The sequence below is a fragment of the Sinocyclocheilus anshuiensis genome, unplaced genomic scaffold, assembly GCF_001515605.1.
Source record: "Sinocyclocheilus anshuiensis isolate Anshui unplaced genomic scaffold, SAMN03320099.WGS_v1.1 scaffold322, whole genome shotgun sequence".
Classification (NCBI taxonomy): domain Eukaryota; kingdom Metazoa; phylum Chordata; class Actinopteri; order Cypriniformes; family Cyprinidae; genus Sinocyclocheilus; species Sinocyclocheilus anshuiensis.
This window is the reverse complement of record NW_015542366.1, coordinates 1,010,933-1,028,547: the sequence shown is the minus strand read 5'-3', so window position 1 is coordinate 1,028,547 and position 17,615 is coordinate 1,010,933. Positions and strand designations below refer to the sequence as shown.

The 17,615-nt window shown below is 36.8% G+C and overlaps 1 protein-coding gene across 3 annotated transcripts in view; it reads right to left on the bottom strand.

The window, feature by feature from the left end:
- LOC107692140 (neuropathy target esterase-like) overlaps positions 1-17,615 on the bottom strand; it is a 53,914-nt gene that overhangs the window by 24,554 nt on the left and 11,745 nt on the right. For 2 of the 3 annotated variants that reach the window (XR_001634619.1, XM_016491070.1), the window contains exons 3-27: positions 16,270-16,326; positions 15,834-15,921; positions 15,337-15,511; positions 15,118-15,258; positions 14,827-14,986; positions 13,471-13,551; positions 13,006-13,134; positions 12,831-12,911; positions 12,549-12,678; positions 12,338-12,412; positions 11,569-11,672; positions 11,194-11,361; positions 10,945-11,022; positions 10,625-10,830; positions 10,339-10,470; positions 9,274-9,397; positions 9,012-9,201; positions 8,637-8,786; positions 7,810-7,873; positions 7,563-7,731; positions 6,560-6,742; positions 6,342-6,460; positions 5,275-5,431; positions 4,857-4,973; positions 4,560-4,629 (exon numbers count right to left, since the gene is read on the bottom strand). Coding sequence is in view for 2 of the 3 variants with exons in the window: in XM_016491070.1 (XP_016346556.1) it covers positions 4,560-4,629; positions 4,857-4,973; positions 5,275-5,431; positions 6,342-6,460; positions 6,560-6,742; positions 7,563-7,731; positions 7,810-7,873; positions 8,637-8,786; positions 9,012-9,201; positions 9,274-9,397; positions 10,339-10,470; positions 10,625-10,830; positions 10,945-11,022; positions 11,194-11,361; positions 11,569-11,672; positions 12,338-12,412; positions 12,549-12,678; positions 12,831-12,911; positions 13,006-13,134; positions 13,471-13,551; positions 14,827-14,986; positions 15,118-15,258; positions 15,337-15,511; positions 15,834-15,921; positions 16,270-16,326 (3,148 nt within the window). In the remaining variant the exon portion in view is untranslated. Of the gene's footprint in view, positions 1-1,775; positions 1,893-4,559; positions 4,630-4,856; positions 4,974-5,274; positions 5,432-6,341; positions 6,461-6,559; positions 6,743-7,562; positions 7,732-7,809; positions 7,874-8,636; positions 8,787-9,011; positions 9,202-9,273; positions 9,398-10,338; positions 10,471-10,624; positions 10,831-10,944; positions 11,023-11,193; positions 11,362-11,568; positions 11,673-12,337; positions 12,413-12,548; positions 12,679-12,830; positions 12,912-13,005; positions 13,135-13,470; positions 13,552-14,826; positions 14,987-15,117; positions 15,259-15,336; positions 15,512-15,833; positions 15,922-16,269; positions 16,327-17,615 lie in introns of all 3 variants that reach the window. The other variant, XM_016491069.1, reaches the window with a different exon arrangement.

Genomic DNA, 17,615 nt, shown 5'->3' with positions numbered 1-17,615 from the left:
TATGGTGTGCTTGTGACAGCCAAGCTCAAGGTAGATGGGAAGAGTGCACGTGATGTGAACATGATGGAAGAGCACAGAGAAAATACATCAGCTTGAACAGCAAAACAAAAACGTAAATATCGCCAAGCATCAGCAGCCATCATTTACTTTATCATCAGTGTTGGTCATAGCTTAATGCAAATCAACATATGCAGTGGTTTAGCTAGAGCAGTGGTTCTCAATTCCAGTCCTTGCGACCCCCCCCCACTCTGCACATTTTGTATGCATCTCTTATCACTTCAGAGGTTTATTCTATTCAACCGTATGAGTGCCCTGGGAAGTGGACTTAACAGGATATTCTGCCATGATTCCAGTTCGAAGGGAGCATACCATTCAGAGGGCATTGAAGTGTGCAAAACATTAATTTAAATAGCATTTATTTACAGAGATATTATGTCACACTTCTCTAGCAAGTTTCATCTGTGTGTAGACGCTGCAGGCCGTGGCGAATGTTCCGAAGTGAAGTAAACTTCAACAGATTTCCCGTGCTCAGGTTGTAGGGGGCAGTAAACACTGTGTAGGGACCCTGTCAGTCAGAACACAGTTCATGCATGGAGCTCTCTTCTAATTAGCTGGTTATCTGAATCTGGTGTGTTAAATAGGAGAGACATGCAAAATATACAGTGTGGGGGGTCATGAGGACTGGAATTGAGAACCACTGAGCTAGAGCAACTGACACTAGACTGCTAAACAATATTCACCAACCATACTGACACAAGAGGCCTAATTAAAATACATCTCAGGAAATGACAACCACAGCAAAAATCATACTAAACATATCAATGCCATATTTTCTGGAAGCCTACTGTTGATTAATCTAATTTAAATTGCAAAATGAAACATCAAATAACAAAACTAAATGTTACTGCCATAACTATTACATACTGCCATTGTAATAATGCACATAATGTAATGTATATGCACATATTTGTAACCATACATCAGCTAAATTCTATACTAATGCACAAGGGAAATCTGAGCATCAGGTGATCGTCTGCATTTCAAATCCATGGACTGGACTCTATGTGCATAAAGTGTCCTTTACAAAAGAGCCAAACATGGATAGCTGGGTGTGAATAGAAAAAACTGAATGTAAATGGTCCTGAGGGTAAATAGCTGAATCTTACAAAACTGATAAAGAACACGACTAAGTCATATTTCATCCTAAAAAAGAAATTATTTTTTGCTAAAAGAAAATGCAATAAGAAAAAGAAGCCAATTCTATTACCATTAAACCTATTCTACACCACTCATGGCAATTAGGCACGGAAAAAAAACAATTACACATAAAACCATACAGCCGGACACATTACAGTAATGAGAATATGGGGAATAAAAAATAAATAAATAAATAACCTCATTATGAAAAAACACTTCTAGGCTTTATTTTAATTATGCAAAATCTAATTTCTTTTTTTTCTTTTGATTTTGGGACAAAATGAGACCTGGACATGATTTTTTTATCAGATTCAGCTGAATGTAATGTTTATCGTGGTTATGAAAGCACAGTCTCTCTCCTCTTTTCTTTCTCTCATTGAATACTATCCTGTGTTCCTTCCAAGCCATGGGTTCCCAATGTAAGCAGGGGGTTAATTCATTTTAAACAGGACAAGAGACAATAAAAAGCAAAGGGTAACTGAGTGGTTGGTTGTCGCAGGGATACTGGTGTAGCAGGTTTTTAAAAGCCTCCTTTAGGCTTCTGGAAGGCTTTGGTGAAAAGGGGGCAGAATCCTGACCTGGGACATTGTTAACATAGCAACCATCCACAAGGAGGTGGCCGTCCTTGGGGTCGCAGAGAGGAGGCAGATAAGGGGTATAGGAGGCACTGGCTCTAACATAGCGCCAAACACAGCCTGGCAAAATTAAGATGGAGAGTAAATCAAAAGTGGACAAGACGTGGAGAGAGACAGAGGAGGGAGGGACAGTAAACAACAGGAAACAGATGAGTGAAAATGAGAAGGGGGACCCAAAATTCTCTGACAGTAGCTCTCCGTAATCCTCCCTAGTTTCATGGACATCATGCTGAGATCTGGCTATGCCAATCAAGACATCTTATTCCATTCAGTACAAACAAGAAAACGCAAAACTTGATTGTAGTTTGTAGTAATGATTGTAGTAATTTCTAAATGTCAAATACCATCAAAAATTCTATCAGTGCGTTTACCTAACCAAAGGGAATGAATGCTGAATATAAACTGCATTTATTAGAGATGACAATCTAAGTCATGCCAAAATGGACAAATAAACAGATTAGGAAAGGAGGCAGGGGAGGTGGAAGGGCACAAAGAGGGTGAGATTGAGAGATCTGCACACAAGTTATAGCACACAATAATGACAAGAGCATGTTGACCACAGCATCTTCTCTGACAAAACTACAACAGTGTGATTTGTGTTTCTTGTGGGGAAAAAAAAAGAAAGTATTTTACTCTAAAATTTCAATGACTTTTTCCAGGCCTGAAAACCACAGTTTTAAAATAAAATAATATAATTTAAATATTATTCAAAATAATACTTACAAGGTCACATGACAGTAAAGACATTTATAATGTTACAAAAAATTCTATTTTAAAAAATGCTCTTTTTCAAACTTTGTTCATCGAATAATTGTAACTAATAATAAAAAGAAGAAGAAACGTTTCTTAAGTACCAACTCGGCATATGATTTCTAAGAATCATGTGACAATGAAGACTGGAGTAATAGCCGCTGAAAACTCATAAAATGTATTACATGTGTATATTAAAATAGAAAATGTATATAAATAAAATAATATTATTATAATATATTATAATAAAATTGTTATATTATAAAACTGTAATAATATTTCACAATACTACTGTTTTTGACAAATACATTTTGCCTGGTGAACAAGATTTTTCTTTCAAAAACAATCAAAAAAATCAGTTACTTTTGACTGAATAAAAAAAAAAATACTTTTGATCAGTAGTGTATATGTATGTAACAATATAATAAAGCAAATGAGATGCATTTAAAGTTGCTGAAAAAAAAACTGATTACGTGTACTATCCATTGACAAAGCAATAGATCTCACAAACTCACAAACTTCTCTTATTCAATAAGTAGACATGGCTATCAGCCTGCCAATAATCTCAATATAGCCATATTGCCCTACTCACATTTAACTACTATTGAATGAAAATCAGTGAAATTACTTTTAATATGTTACTCTCACATTGTGAAACTGTTTGTAAAACTGAATGTAAGAAGAACACATTATAACACATTAGCATAACCTGACCAACATCCACAGCTGAGTGAAGGCATACTGTAAGTTGCAGTGAAGTCTCTGGACCTGTTATGTCCCATTTGTGCAGTGTGAGAATAAGAGCAATGCTGCAACAGCAGAATGAGCAATGCCGCAACAGAAGAATGAAGAGGAAATGGCATTAACAAGGCAGGGGGAAGCAAATGGGTGATGCATTCTGGATCCTACAGACACCACTAACAGGGATTTTACCTTCTACAACAGCTAATAGTGTATACTTAACATGATGGGCATTTAGAATATAATAGAAATAAAATAGTGAGATAAAGATGTGTGAAAAGGATGACAGTGAATAAGAGCTTAGCCTTTTCTATGACACAAAAGCAGGTTAGGACAGAGGGTAGGACAGAAGGAAGACAGACAAAAACTTTGATAAAAAAGGGGAGAGAAACATAGTGGGAAAGAAAACAGAGACAAGCTTTGTCCTTGCAGTTAGTGAGACATGCAAATTCAATCCCATATTCCATTTGGGCAAACACGGGTGAACACATGACCATTACAAGGCCCCCAAATCCAGCATTTTTCAGCATTAAACTGTAGTCAGTGTTTTTAACATGAGCATTAATTGATTTGGCCAGTGTGAATGAACTTATTTGAATCAGTAAACAGATATACTGTAAAATATGTTCAACTGAATTTGGGAACCAAACCTAGAATTCAGAGATAAATGATATGCCACTGGTCTCAGAATGTATTTATGCATTTGACAAATAGAGTTAAGGAAATTAATCACTTCATTAACATCTCGCTTGCATGTGCGTTTTTAATGAAATGGGAATTTTCTAGATCTCTCTCGGTTTTTTCAGACTTTTCAGCAAATCGCACAACCTGCATGCAACATTAGCTTCTTTTTCTTGATCATTACAGATTCATAACTTATGCTGTACAATAACCAAACACAAGACAACCTGAACATCCCAAATATCTAACAAGGTTATGTGTTACCAAGTATAACAAGGTTATACATTTAAAAAGCCATTTAAGAACCACAGTTCAGTTTTAATAGCATTCAATTGATCACTGCTGTAAACTTTTTTCTGTAAACTTATTTTTATATCAGTATTTGACAATGACATTTGCCAAAATTATTAAATTACTTCATTAATAAATAATACAATTATTAATAATTCCTAAAATATGTATTATATTCTAGAGGTCAAATGCCCTAACATGGAACCTTGAGGAACCCCACATTAAAGCTGAAAGGGAAGAGGACAAAGTTCAGTCATCACTCACCATCTTTATGAACACGCATAGAAGAAGCTGTGATGTCTGTGGTCACGTTAAAGTAAGGCAGCCACAAGTCCTACAAATACAAGCAAGAAAAACACATGATATGTTGTCGTACATATGATAATCACCTTTCCTAATTACATCAGCTATTCTGAAAGTTAAGAGTTAAAATAATATTGACCAGTAATAATAATAATAATAATAATAATAATAATAATATAGATCAATTAAAACTGACAAAATACATGTTTTAGGAGCACTAGAAAAAGCACTAACAAAAGAGATTTGGTGACTTCTTACCTCGATCTGCTTGTCCTCAAAGACTTTGGAGATGCTGGTGTTGAAGGCAGAGCCAGAGAACATGGACGTGATTGGATAAGTAAGGTCCAGTACCGTTTTGAACACAGAGTTCATTGCCTGAAGGCAAAAGAGATGGGTTAAACTAACTGAAATTTCACTGATTAATAACTGAACATCTATCTTATCTGATTGCTTAACGGGGTCATATGATGCTGCTAAAAAGAACATTATTTTGTGTATTAACTTTTATAAAGAATATCTCTTTGGATTTGAGACTTTAGTCTTTGCAACTTTACAGATCTTCTTTATGCACCAAGAGCTTGTAACACTCCAAAGAGAAAGGAAAAATTGAAATCGCATCATATGACCCCTTTAAAGCAAGTTAAAGGGTGTCAGTTAATGGATAGAGTCGCATCACCTTGGACCACTCTCTCGCCCTCTGCTTGACCCGAACAGCACTTCTCTCCTCTGCATACAGAGCACCAATGAACGAGCCAATGGAAGTTCCTCCCACTATGTCGATGGGAATTCCTGCTTCCTCCATGGCTTTGATTACACCAACATGCGAGCAGCCCCTGCAAAATTGAACATGATGTTTACAAAGACTAAAACTATTAACTAAAACTATTAAAACATATTAACTGTAATAAAATATTGGAAATTAGAAAATATTAGAAATATTGCCTTAGCAACTAACTGAAGTACATTTAAATTGAAACACTAAAATTACTACCTGGATCACTATAAAAAAAAACGGATAAAAGTCACATAACAAAAGCACATAACACCAAAATTAAGTACAAATATAAATACAATTAAAATGAAAATATAAAAAATTCTAAATATTAAAAACTATAACATAACATATAAATAAGACTGAAATACTACAAACAAATTTAAAAATAAGTGTATTGTACTAAAATACCTTTAGTCCATTTTTAAGGTTTGCATTTAAACTACAGTTTAACCAAAGCTGCTTTAAGGCAAGCCTCCAAGGTTAGCAACAAAAAAAAAACAACCCTGTGGTACACACAGCAGAAGATCAGAGGCCATTTTTTAAATGGATGTCAGTGGAGGATAAGTTTCACAACACTGAATAAACTGCTTTTGTGGTGAAACAGCATATCATTTAATGAATCGACAGCCTATCGGCTAATCCTTCAACATGTTTGCTATTAATCATTAGTTTTGGATTTACAATGAAAAAATGCTGTTTTATAAGAGAAGTCACAGCAGGTAGGTAGGATTCAAGAATGATTTCGTTTACAGCACTTCCCTTTCATTCCTATGGTATGGTAACATTGAATGACTGTCATACAACTCTGACAGAAATTCAATGACGTCAAGGCTGTAATGTGATTGGTCATCAAAGCACACATGATCCAAATTGGCCATTATGCTTTCTCCAATGGTAGAGCTGTGGACCATGGTATCTCCCAATAATAAGACCATTCTCTGGTATAACGACTGCTTGGTGTCACTCACCTGGCTCCGCCTCCACCCAGTACGAGGGCGATGCTGTTTCCTGTTAGTACTCTGGCCAGCCGTGAGAAATCACTGTGTCTGTCTGCAGTCTTCTCAAAAACCTTTTCATATACCTCTCGCTGTTTAAGGCAACAACCACATCCATATCAAACACAAGAGTTACTAACAATCTTTGTTCTTTAAATCAACAGAATGCTAAACATGTTTTGTATTTTTACCAGTTTGGAGGGGCTTCTCCGTGAGAAAACTCTACGGGGGCACTTTAGGTGAAGGTGTCCAGAGCACCAGCTTCGCATGTTTAGCCATTCAACGGTTCTCGACGGGCCCGGCCCATCCTCACGATGCAACAGAACTAACTGCTTCAGGGCCCGTACTGCTGTGTTCTCCAACATCTGCTCCAACTGAGAAGGTAAGAACATGGGAGAATCAAAACAGAACCTTTTACTATTAAGTTTGAATCGGAATTCTGATTGGATAAGCTCCATTTGAAGACAAAAAAATGTGACCACTAGGGGTGTGAATCTTGAGGTAGTGAATTGATTTGATTCAAGATTTTAAAGTTCTTGATTCGATTCAGGAATGATTTTTGAAAATTCAGAACAATTCAATTTGATCTTATTCACAATGGGATTTGTTTTGATTCCATTCGATTTGATTTCTATTAATATTAATGATTTCTATAAATACTTCTAATGTGTCTTAGGAATGAAAAAGACAAACTATTTAAGATTGTTTATTATTTTTTGCACAACTTGAAAGTAAACACTTAAAATACATCTATATACAGGCTACTTGGAATATAACAAAGCGTGCCTGAAAAAATATTTTAGAGCCGAGCACACCAAGCTATTCCATATTTCATTTTTTTCACGAGTTTATTTATTTCCATGTGTTTTTCCGTCATTAATTCAATTTTTAGCATTTTAAATCAATTCTTTAAAGCGATTCGTGATTCAAACATCCACGTTTCAAAATCAATGCATATTTAGTGTTGAGTTGCTTACATCTGTAGTGACTGCAGTGCACATTCAGTATTAATGTGCCAAGTTGCACAACCTGAAGTTGTGCCTTGCTTAAGGTGAAAAGTAAAAGTTTTTGAATCTTTCCCTGCGGGGTTTCAGCCTTTAACATTTTGGTTACCAGCTCTGATCTTCAACCACTACAGCACCTCAAACATTTCACATGAATGTGGACAGAATAACACTAGACTCAAACAAATACCTCTCCAAGTGCAGGTTCCTGGTCTCCAAGCCCCACAATGAGAATGCAGTCAGCTTGTCGGATGCAGCGTTGAGTCCATGGGGTCATACTGCTGTCCGTCTGATACAGCACTATACGATTAATGTCCTCCTGCTGAGCCAACCAACCTGATAACCTGTACTCATGAATACTAGAGAAGGACAAGCATTTCAGATTACAATTAAAAAATCAGTGAGATAAATACATGTTGTTCTGATCTCATATATACCTGTCCAACGCAGAAGCGCCAAGTCTCTCTCTGCTGATGTCACTGGTTAGCAGCAGAGTTGGTCCTGATTGAAGAATGAAAGTGTGTTAGATTATGCGTCTAGATCATGGACTTTAAATGTCAATCACTACTAGGGATGTTCATTTTAACCGTTAACCGACCGTGAAGAATTTTGACCGATTAATACAATCAGTTAAATGGTTTAAAAAGTCATTTATTTATTTATTTTTAGTAATTTAGCAAAATATTTCAAAAGGTTTGCTGCATGTTTGAAATACGCTACTCGTATAAAAAAAACAAAAAAAAAAACGTTTTTTAGAGGGAAAAAAAACAAGTCGCGTCTAAGTCGCATTTTATTATTTAATTCAGAAATAGACCTAATGCCGACACGAAATGTTTACAAATATTATAATAAACACTGTAAACATAGCTAGGCTATTTTAGTTCCCCTCACTCCACAACAAATCCTTTCAATTAACAGTATTTAGAAAAGAACAAGAATTAAAAATATAAGAAGCTATAGCTAAACGACAAGCCAAAACTAATTCATTTAGGCTAAAACGAAACTGAAACCAACAGTTTCATTTAAAGTCTCTCATTCGACACAAAATCAAATGTTTCCGTATTTGAATGCCAAAATATTATTATGTAGCCTAATTCACTCACATTCCAATATCCACGTAAAACAAAATGGTTTGCATAACATCATTCACGGCGGTACGGTGATAACGCTTAATGGCACAGACTTTACTACATATTTAAACGCGTCGGTTGTCGGTTAGGAAAAATAACCGAAATTAACATCCCTAATCACTACTTAAGTGTACCTATGGCGCTGAGGGCGTGGCTGAGCTCTAAATTGAAGGCACTGATTGGCACTTCATCACAAACAGGAAGCACGGCCACAGTGGAGAGATTACTGGCTGGGTTAGTGACATCCGGACTCGACGCCATGCTTGGCAGACCCAAGGCAGAGCCTAGAGAAAGGATAGAAGAGAGATCTTACCACTTAGTAAAGTTAACAGGTTCGATTCTGAAGTCTTGTCAACTTTAAACATGCATTTCTTTACTCTTCATTTGTTTAAACATGAAGAGGCTCTGATTCATATTCTTTGTTCCTAATATGATGTTTCTTCTCAAGATCGACTTTACTAAAGCACTGAATGCGATGTGAATGATTAATGTTTGGTTTTTGGGAGTACTTGAGAAAGGTCCACGGGGCTGTTGAAGGTTCCCCAAAATCTTCTGCCCCAGCAGATGGATCAAGCGTGTCACCACCTGTGGGTATCTTCTCTTAATATTGTTGAGCGTTCCTTCTGGAAGCTTCACCAGCTCAGTGTCTCTGACTGCATGGACTGTGGTGGCACGAGGCTGCCGAGTCAAAGCCTCCACCTGAGAAAAAACGAGACATAGTTTAGCGATCCTAAATTCAGTTTAGATTATATTCCAGAGCTTTAGACTCACAACTCCAATGAGATCTCCTCGTCCATACTCTCCAACCAGCTCCTTCTTCCCATTCGCTTTTCGGATGACAGAACGCAGTCGTCCATTCAGCACAATATAGGTACAGTCGGATTGATCATCTTGCCTATGGACCACAACAAATGTAATGATAGACTGGAGTAATGATGCTGAAAATTCAGCATTGCCATCACAGGAAAAAATTACATTTTAAAATATATTTAAATTAGGGCTGCACGATTATGACAAAAATCATAATTGTTGATTATTCCCTTGAAATTGTAATTGCGATTATTAATTACGATTATCACAATTTACATTGAATGATGTTTATACCATTGCTTGATGCAACTGCATGCTGTATTTTTATATGAAAATAAACAAGCTGAAAACACTAACTGAAAAACCTTTAGTGCTTTTCTATAGTATTAAGCCTCAAATGTCAAATATACATCGGATTGGTTTCTTCTTTAAATTATAAAAAAAGTAAAAAAATATGAATGGTATTATAATGTTATACTAAAACTAAAACAATGGAAAAACCCTTAAGATAACATGTAGAAAGAAAAAAACATTTTAAGCGTGCAGAATAACATAAGTGGACTTTGAACGATTAATTGCTGTTTTGAACGATTATGTAATTGTGGCATCCATAATTGTAATCGCGATTAGAAATTCGATTAATTGTGCAGCCCTACTTTAAATAGAAAACAGATATTTTAAAAATTTTTAATTGTAATAATATTACTATTTTACTGTATTTTTATCAAATAAATGCAGCCTTGGTGAGCATAAGAGACTTCTATTGAAAATATGTTTAACAATTTTAATGCAAACCCAAACATTTGAACAGTAGTGTAGAAAAATATACTATATAAATATATAACTATAAGATTTCTTAAGATTAATCATCCAATCAGCAACTTCAAATTAATTATCCAAAACACATTTCTTAATTATCCAAAGTTATATTTTAACTATCACCTGGGAATGTTGTCAGCTAAAGAAAATGTTACAATGAACTGAATAATTAAAAAAAAAACATTTCATGAGAGAGAGTTATGGTACCTGTACAGGGCCCGTCCGGCTTCAACAGCCATCCAGTCAATGGCGAAATCCATCTGCCGTACAAACGGGGACATGCGGATAGCCACAGTGTGAGCTGCACTGAGAACTACACTCGGCTGCTCACGCATGATCCTACAGGGGCAGCACAAACAGACAATATTACTCTGCTATCTACTGATGGGGATTAATTCTTTGTTTTTTTGTGAGATTTGCAATGGCTAGAGTGGCATTCAAAAGACTGAATATTTGAGTGAAATCAGCTGCAGGACTGTATAGACACACTCACTCATAGAAGTCAGATTTGGAGATCTTGAGGTAGGTACAGTCACGCTCAGCTTTAATGGTGAAGATGAGCGGCTCTCCTGTGAGTACAGCCAGCTGACCTACCATCTCACCCGACTGGGTCACAAACAAACACACTGCTTCCTGCTTGTCAATCATCTTCTGATAGACATGAAGACAGCCAGACAGGACAAAATGCAGACTCACATCCTACGGGAAAGAAGAGGAAGAAACAGTATTACAAATATTACAATAATCGTTTCTTCAAAATAAGAGATCTAAGGTTTGCCAACTAAACTGGGCAGAAGAAATGAGAATGAGCACCTGGTCTCCCTGTCTGGCTAACACAGATCCAGCTTTAGCATTATGAAACGTCACCCTCCCATTCAGCAGAGCAGGGTCCTGATGATGAAAGAGGGCATATGAGGAAAGGGCATCACTCCAGTCCAGCAAAAGAGAGACAGGTGTGACCGTCAGAAATCAGAGGAGAACTAAAGTACATGTGAAACTGCTTCATTTTACTGGACAATGAACTTTGACAACGAATTGTACCACACAAATACAAAAACATACCTCAATCTTCATGAGTTTGAGAATCTCTTTCTGGGCCTCCTCGAACACTGTAGCATTAGGTCGTCCTTGAAATGGGCTAAAAATGTTCTCCATTCCTGACTCCTCCTCAGGATACAAATACACACTTGAAGGAACCTCATCCACCGTCACCTTCCTCTCCCGCTGCTCCTGTGTCACAGAAAACAAGCATGAATTTTTAGACTTCAAGGGTGAGTGATTCAAAACTTTGTGTGTGGGTCATATTTCAGTGTAAAACAAAAAGGTCTTTTTTTGTAATTCCTATTCTTAATGATTATTCTCATTACACTCTCATTACTGTAATACAAAATATGTTAATATGTAAAACGTTAAATGAGTGTAAAAAAAAAACCTCACTCGTGTGAAAGCAGGTGGAGTGGGCGCTCCATCCTCAGCAGATACAGAGATACGGCCTCTCTCATAAGCCATGTCGAAATCTGAACGCAGACTCTTCTGAATTCCTATAAGGTCAGCAAAAACATCACAGCATGACACCAACATAAGCATGATATGTCATACATTTCTATACACATTTCTGTATTGTATAGATTATGTGTATATATATATATATATATATATATATACACACACACACACACACATACACATACACACACAAACATTGTAACTATAAATTATATAATATTACATATATTATATTGTATACATTCTTAAATGTACACTACCGTTCAAAAGTTTGGGGTCGGTAAGATTTTTGAAAAAATTCACTTATGCTTAGCAAGGCTGCATTTATTTGATTTAAAAACAGTAACAATAATTGTGAAATATTACAACTGAAACAGTTATCTATTCTAATATATTTAATTGTTTTTCTTCAGCATCATTACTCCAGTCTTCGGTGTCACATGATCCTTCAGAAATCATTCTAATATGCTGACTTGCTGCTCAAGAAACATTTATTATTACGTTGAAAACAGTTTTGTACCTTTTTGTGGGAACAGTGATATACAGTATATTTTTCAGGATTCTTTGACGAATAGATAGTTGAATTTTAATGCATCCTTGCTGAATAAAAGAATACATTTCTGTCAAAAAAAAAAAAAATTCTTACTGACCCCAAACATTTGAATGGCAGTGTATAACCAGTCAAGACACATGGACCTACCTGCGATGTCTACAGGCATGGATATAGTCCTACTGAGGGTCGGTGTTGTGCCACCATCCTTCCCATGATCCCCACCTGCAGACAGGGTACATCATCAAAGATCAACTCTCATTATTAAATCTAAACGCTTAACATCGCTCAACACCAACGACTAGATATGATAAGTGGCATATAGTAAATAAGCAGATATTATTATGATATTAAGCCTCACCAGTAGCATTTTGGACGGCGGCCTCACGATGTTTATCAGGAACGGTGAGACTGGCAAAGCGTCTGCTGTGTCGTACGGGACTGGAGCGTGTTGGATGAGGAGAGGCAGGAGAGGGACGAGCCTGTATGTCCTAAGTGAAGATTGACAGAAAGGAAATAGTAAATGTTTTGGATAGTATAAAATATTTTAATCTTTAAAAAATTACAATAGTTTTTGTGTGCTAGCAACCAATCATAAGAAAGAAAGAGTGTGTGCATCAAGTGTAGATCTGTGTTCACTCACATGGCTGAAGAGTTCATTGGTAAGTCCCAGGTAGTTGTGCAGGGCCAGAACAGTCACTCTCTGAAGACGGACCATGATGATCTGCAGAGGACACAACAGGAAAAATATTCTCAATTATGTGCAGTGGCCTTACAGACAACAATGGACTTTCTTGGGCAATTTTAAAATTCCAGACCTGAACCACCCGCACAAGGCTCTCTGGGTATTTCTCAAAGATGGACAGAAAGGCATCGACAGGCAGTCTGAGGACAGTGGACACTTCTGCTGCTCTCGCTGAGACCGTCTTATATGGTCTCTGGTGACCCTGAAATACGCATGCATCAAACACTCAAGCCTGTGAATTATGCATAATTTACAGAATATGTAATTTCCTGTGAGCATTTTCCAGTGCCAAGTGCTGCAACAAAAATTGCTACTTGACTTTCTTATGGGGCACTTTCAACGAAAAGGTACAGGGAAAGATAAAAAAGTGGAAGAAACAGAAAAAAGAACAAAGTACAGGAAAGGGAATGGGAACAGGGAAAAGATAAAGAAAATGAGAGGCAAACAAAAGTTGTGTAAAATTTTATAAAGTAATTGGGTTTCCTGTGCTGTTATACAGCATGAGCACACAGAGAATGGAATTGTGGGTGTGACTCACTGTGATGACGTCAAGGATGCTCAGTAGACTGTGAACACTGTCTCCAGGGTAAACCTCTTTGACCACTCCATCCTTTCCATCCTTATGAGAGAGAGACAGCGAGAGAGAGAGAGAGAGGCGAGTCCAGGGTTATTATCGTTAACTAAGTCTAAAAGCATAAAAAAGTTGTTGCTTCAAATAAAATAAACACTAATTGAAATAAAATGAAATAATTAAATTAAATAAAATTGGCAGTTGCCAAGGAATCATTTCTCGTTTTTGTTTATAACTAAAACTTTAACTAAAATTAAAATTAAAACAGAAAATATAGAAACAAATATTAACAAAATATTAATGAAATCTGTAGTAGTATCTCAATGATACTAAAATAACATTGGGTGATAGGGCTGGGACAATAAATCGATGCATCACGTTTCGTGGATCGATTCTGAGATTTTCGGAATGCATCGTGATTCTCTCTCGAATCGATTCTGAGCTTAGTTTTTAACAGCAGATGGTGCTCCAGGCTAGTCTTAAAGGTGACATATCATGAAAATCGGACTTTTCCAGGTTTTTTTAAGTGCTATAATCAGGTCCCCGGTGTATCTACCAACCAAGGAAACGTGAAAACTTTGTTTTGGGAAGCCTTTTTCTGTAAGCGTCTGAGAAAACGAGCGCGTCTGATTTCGCTCCCTTGGTGACGTTGCAAAGGGATCTCATTATAATATTACCGCCCCTTAATCTGTAAGTTTACAACCATGGCGCCGTTGTTGTGTTTTCGCAAGCGACAACGGTGTATTAGTTCTATTTCTGCTTCCACTCAAAATAGGCATTTTCAAAATGATATAATAAATGATCTGCTGAGTATTTTGAGCTGAAATTTCACAGACACATTCTAGGGACACCAGAGACTTGTATTACATATTGTAAAAAGGGGCATAATATGTCTCATTTAAAGCGCACACTCAAATGCTCACGAAGAAGAGCGCTTGTGTGTTCGGCTGAGTAATGTAAGTGTTTAAATATACTTGCACATCGGCTTTTATGCTTTTATGATGCGAGATTAATGTAAACACAGCCCACTGTGAACTTCCTTGTAATTCACTTCAACCTTTTCGAACTTTATGAATGATTATTTTAGGTTTAAATGGTGCGTGTGTAAGGAACTGGAAGCAAGCAGAATACGGCTATTTCTAAAGCACGCAGTGCCATCTGCTGTTAAAAACTAAGCTCAGAATTGATTCAAGAGAGAATCGCGATGCCTTTGGAAAATCTCAGAATCAATGCAGAATCATTTCTCGATTCGCGATGCATCGATTTATTGTCCCAGGCCTATCGGATGAGCGATTATTTTGCCACAACAGTGCGTTCACACACCTGTCCAGTAAGACACAACTCCAGCTTTCCATCCTGTACGACATATATGCTGCTATCAGGCTGACCGGGTCTGAAGACATATTCACCCTGCTGGAACTGCAGAAACACCATGTGCTTACACAGCTCCAGGAACAACGGCTTCTCGAAGTGACCCAACACACTGCAGGAGACACGCCAGACCAAATACATACATTATATATCATATTTTACCTTCCATAATGCATGGGAGTGATCGAGTTCTCTTTAATTTCACTCTTGATGTAAATAAATTCAGAAACAATGGGAGCGTACCGCACGTTCTTGAGCATGTAGAGCACCTCAGATGGCAGGTGAGAATTGGCCACGTCAAACTCGGTGAGATCTGCCTCCAGCACTGACGGAGGAGGTTCCTTCATCTGCAGAATGGGCACTTCCTTCTTAAAGCGCAGGATTCTGAAAAACAGACATGCTATTGAACCTAATTGTCTGAGCAAATGAAAATGACCAAATAATGGCACTACAGAAACGTACTTTTTGGCAATGTTCAGCATCTTCTGTTTCTTTTTTAGGCGGGGCCTGGAGGAAGAAGTGGAGCCCACTAGTGAAGAGGTGGACTGAGACACCTTCCTCATAATCTTCCTCCCATAAAACAAGACTTTGTCTCTTTTACGAAAACGATACTTCGGGGCTTCCTGAGCCTCACGTTCTAAGAGAAAAAAAAACAAGCAAATATATACACAAATAAATAAGATTGGAGTGTTCATCTAAAATAATTCAAGGTTTCTGCAAGTTTTGTGAAGGTAAATTTAAGACTTTTTAAGACTAATTAAAGAAAATTCAAGGAATAAATTAAAGGGAACACAAGACATTGATATGTTCTCTATATGCACTCTGATGTCTAAGGAGAACAGTGAGCTGTTAAACAGCACTTCATTATTACAAATTTAGATTACTTGATCATTTTACAGTGCACAGAAAAAAATAATGTAAATAACATTCATTTCACAAATTAGTTTTTGAGAACTAACTGCGGAGCTGCATCCTGCGCAGGACAAAAAATATGAGGAGAGCGATGAGAACGATGACGACTCCAGCGCCGATTACGATTCCCACCACCTGTACATAAACAGAAAGACAGTGAGAAATCAAGAAAAATTTGATTTCTGAAGGATCATGTGACACTGAAGACTGGAGTAATGATGCTGAAAATTCAACTTTGCGTCAGAGGAATATTTTACAATACATGAAAATAAACAAATTTTAGTAATATTTTTTACAACATTATTGTATACAAATGTCTAAATGTGACATGTAAGACACTGAAATTGATTAATATCATCTAATGTTTCTGAAAATACCCCAAATATTGTGTTAATTGATAATTCACAGTGGAAAAATTTAATATTTGCACAATTCTGCAAAGGCTATGATTCAGTGTAACAGTGTAAAATGTCTACTACTGACCATGCTGGTCTGCAGCTGATCCTCCACTAAACTCTTGATGTTTCCAAATCGGTCCAGCTACAAAACACACAGGATGTTATTACAGGCAGCTTTTTTTGAGAACACAACACTGGGGTCAAAATTGAGAACATGAGAAAAAAAGACTAGCTATCTGGCTCTTGAAATAAGAGATAGGGAAAAAGTGAAGGACAGTAAGAGAAATATCCAAAAGATAAACACATTTGTTACTGGAGCATAACTATTTTGTTCTGTTCCATAATTATGTAAACTTTTCCACTCTCCGTTGTGCCATCATTCCTTCAAGCATTCCCACTCTGTCACTCACCTACTCACTCATTCCTTCCTTCTTTCTTTCTCAGCTCATTTATTTTCAACAAAGCAAGGCCCACAGTGTATCTAAAGTGAACAGCAGAACTGTTTCTACAGTAGCCCATTGCATTAAGTGAAATAATAATGAATCTTACACAGACATGATAAACGCACTGCAAAAATAATTTTTTTCTAATGATTTTTGTCTTGTTTTCCTGTAAAATATCTAGGTTTGGAACAACTTGAGGCTGAGTAAAAGATGACAGAATTTTTATTTTTGGGTGAACTTCCCTTTAAGCCAATTTATTTTGACTTAAGGATATTTTTGTAAAGCATTTTTGAACTTAATTTAAGGGGTTAGTTCACCCAAAAATGAAAATTAGGCTGCGTTTTACTCACCCCCGAGGCATCCTAGGTGTATATGACTTTCTTCTTTCAGACGAATCCAGTTGGAGTTAGGGTTGTGACAACACCGGTAATACCGGTATCACCGCGGGGGCGGGGCGTTGCCTCTTTTCCTCGCTTTCCTTCGCTTTTAAATAACTTGTAAAAGCGGTGTGCCCATTTTACTTTCACTTTAAAATAGCAGCAATTCGAAGTAAAGCAATTGTTCGTTTTTAGTTTGTTTGAATTTTCCCTCTTTTCCTCGCTTTCCTTCGCTTTTAAATAGCTTAAAAGCGCCGTGCGCATTTTACTTTCACTTTTGAATTAGCGGCAGTTCGGCGTCAATTGCTTGAATGCAACAACAAAATACAACGTCAAACTCACTTTAGCCTATATATAAAACATAGAACTTTTATTAACAAAACAAATAAAAATACACCATGCTATAGGGCAAGCTATGCCTAATATAAAATACTGCAGAAATAATAATAATAATAATAATAATTCATTTAAATGCAGCCATTACCCCGGAAACCCTGTAAACAAAGCTTTAAACAAAGCTTAACAAACCCCGTAAACAAAGCTGCACTACTTTCTGTTTCTGAATCGTGTTTAAATGATTTAAACAGCCATTCAGATTTGTGTATTTGCTA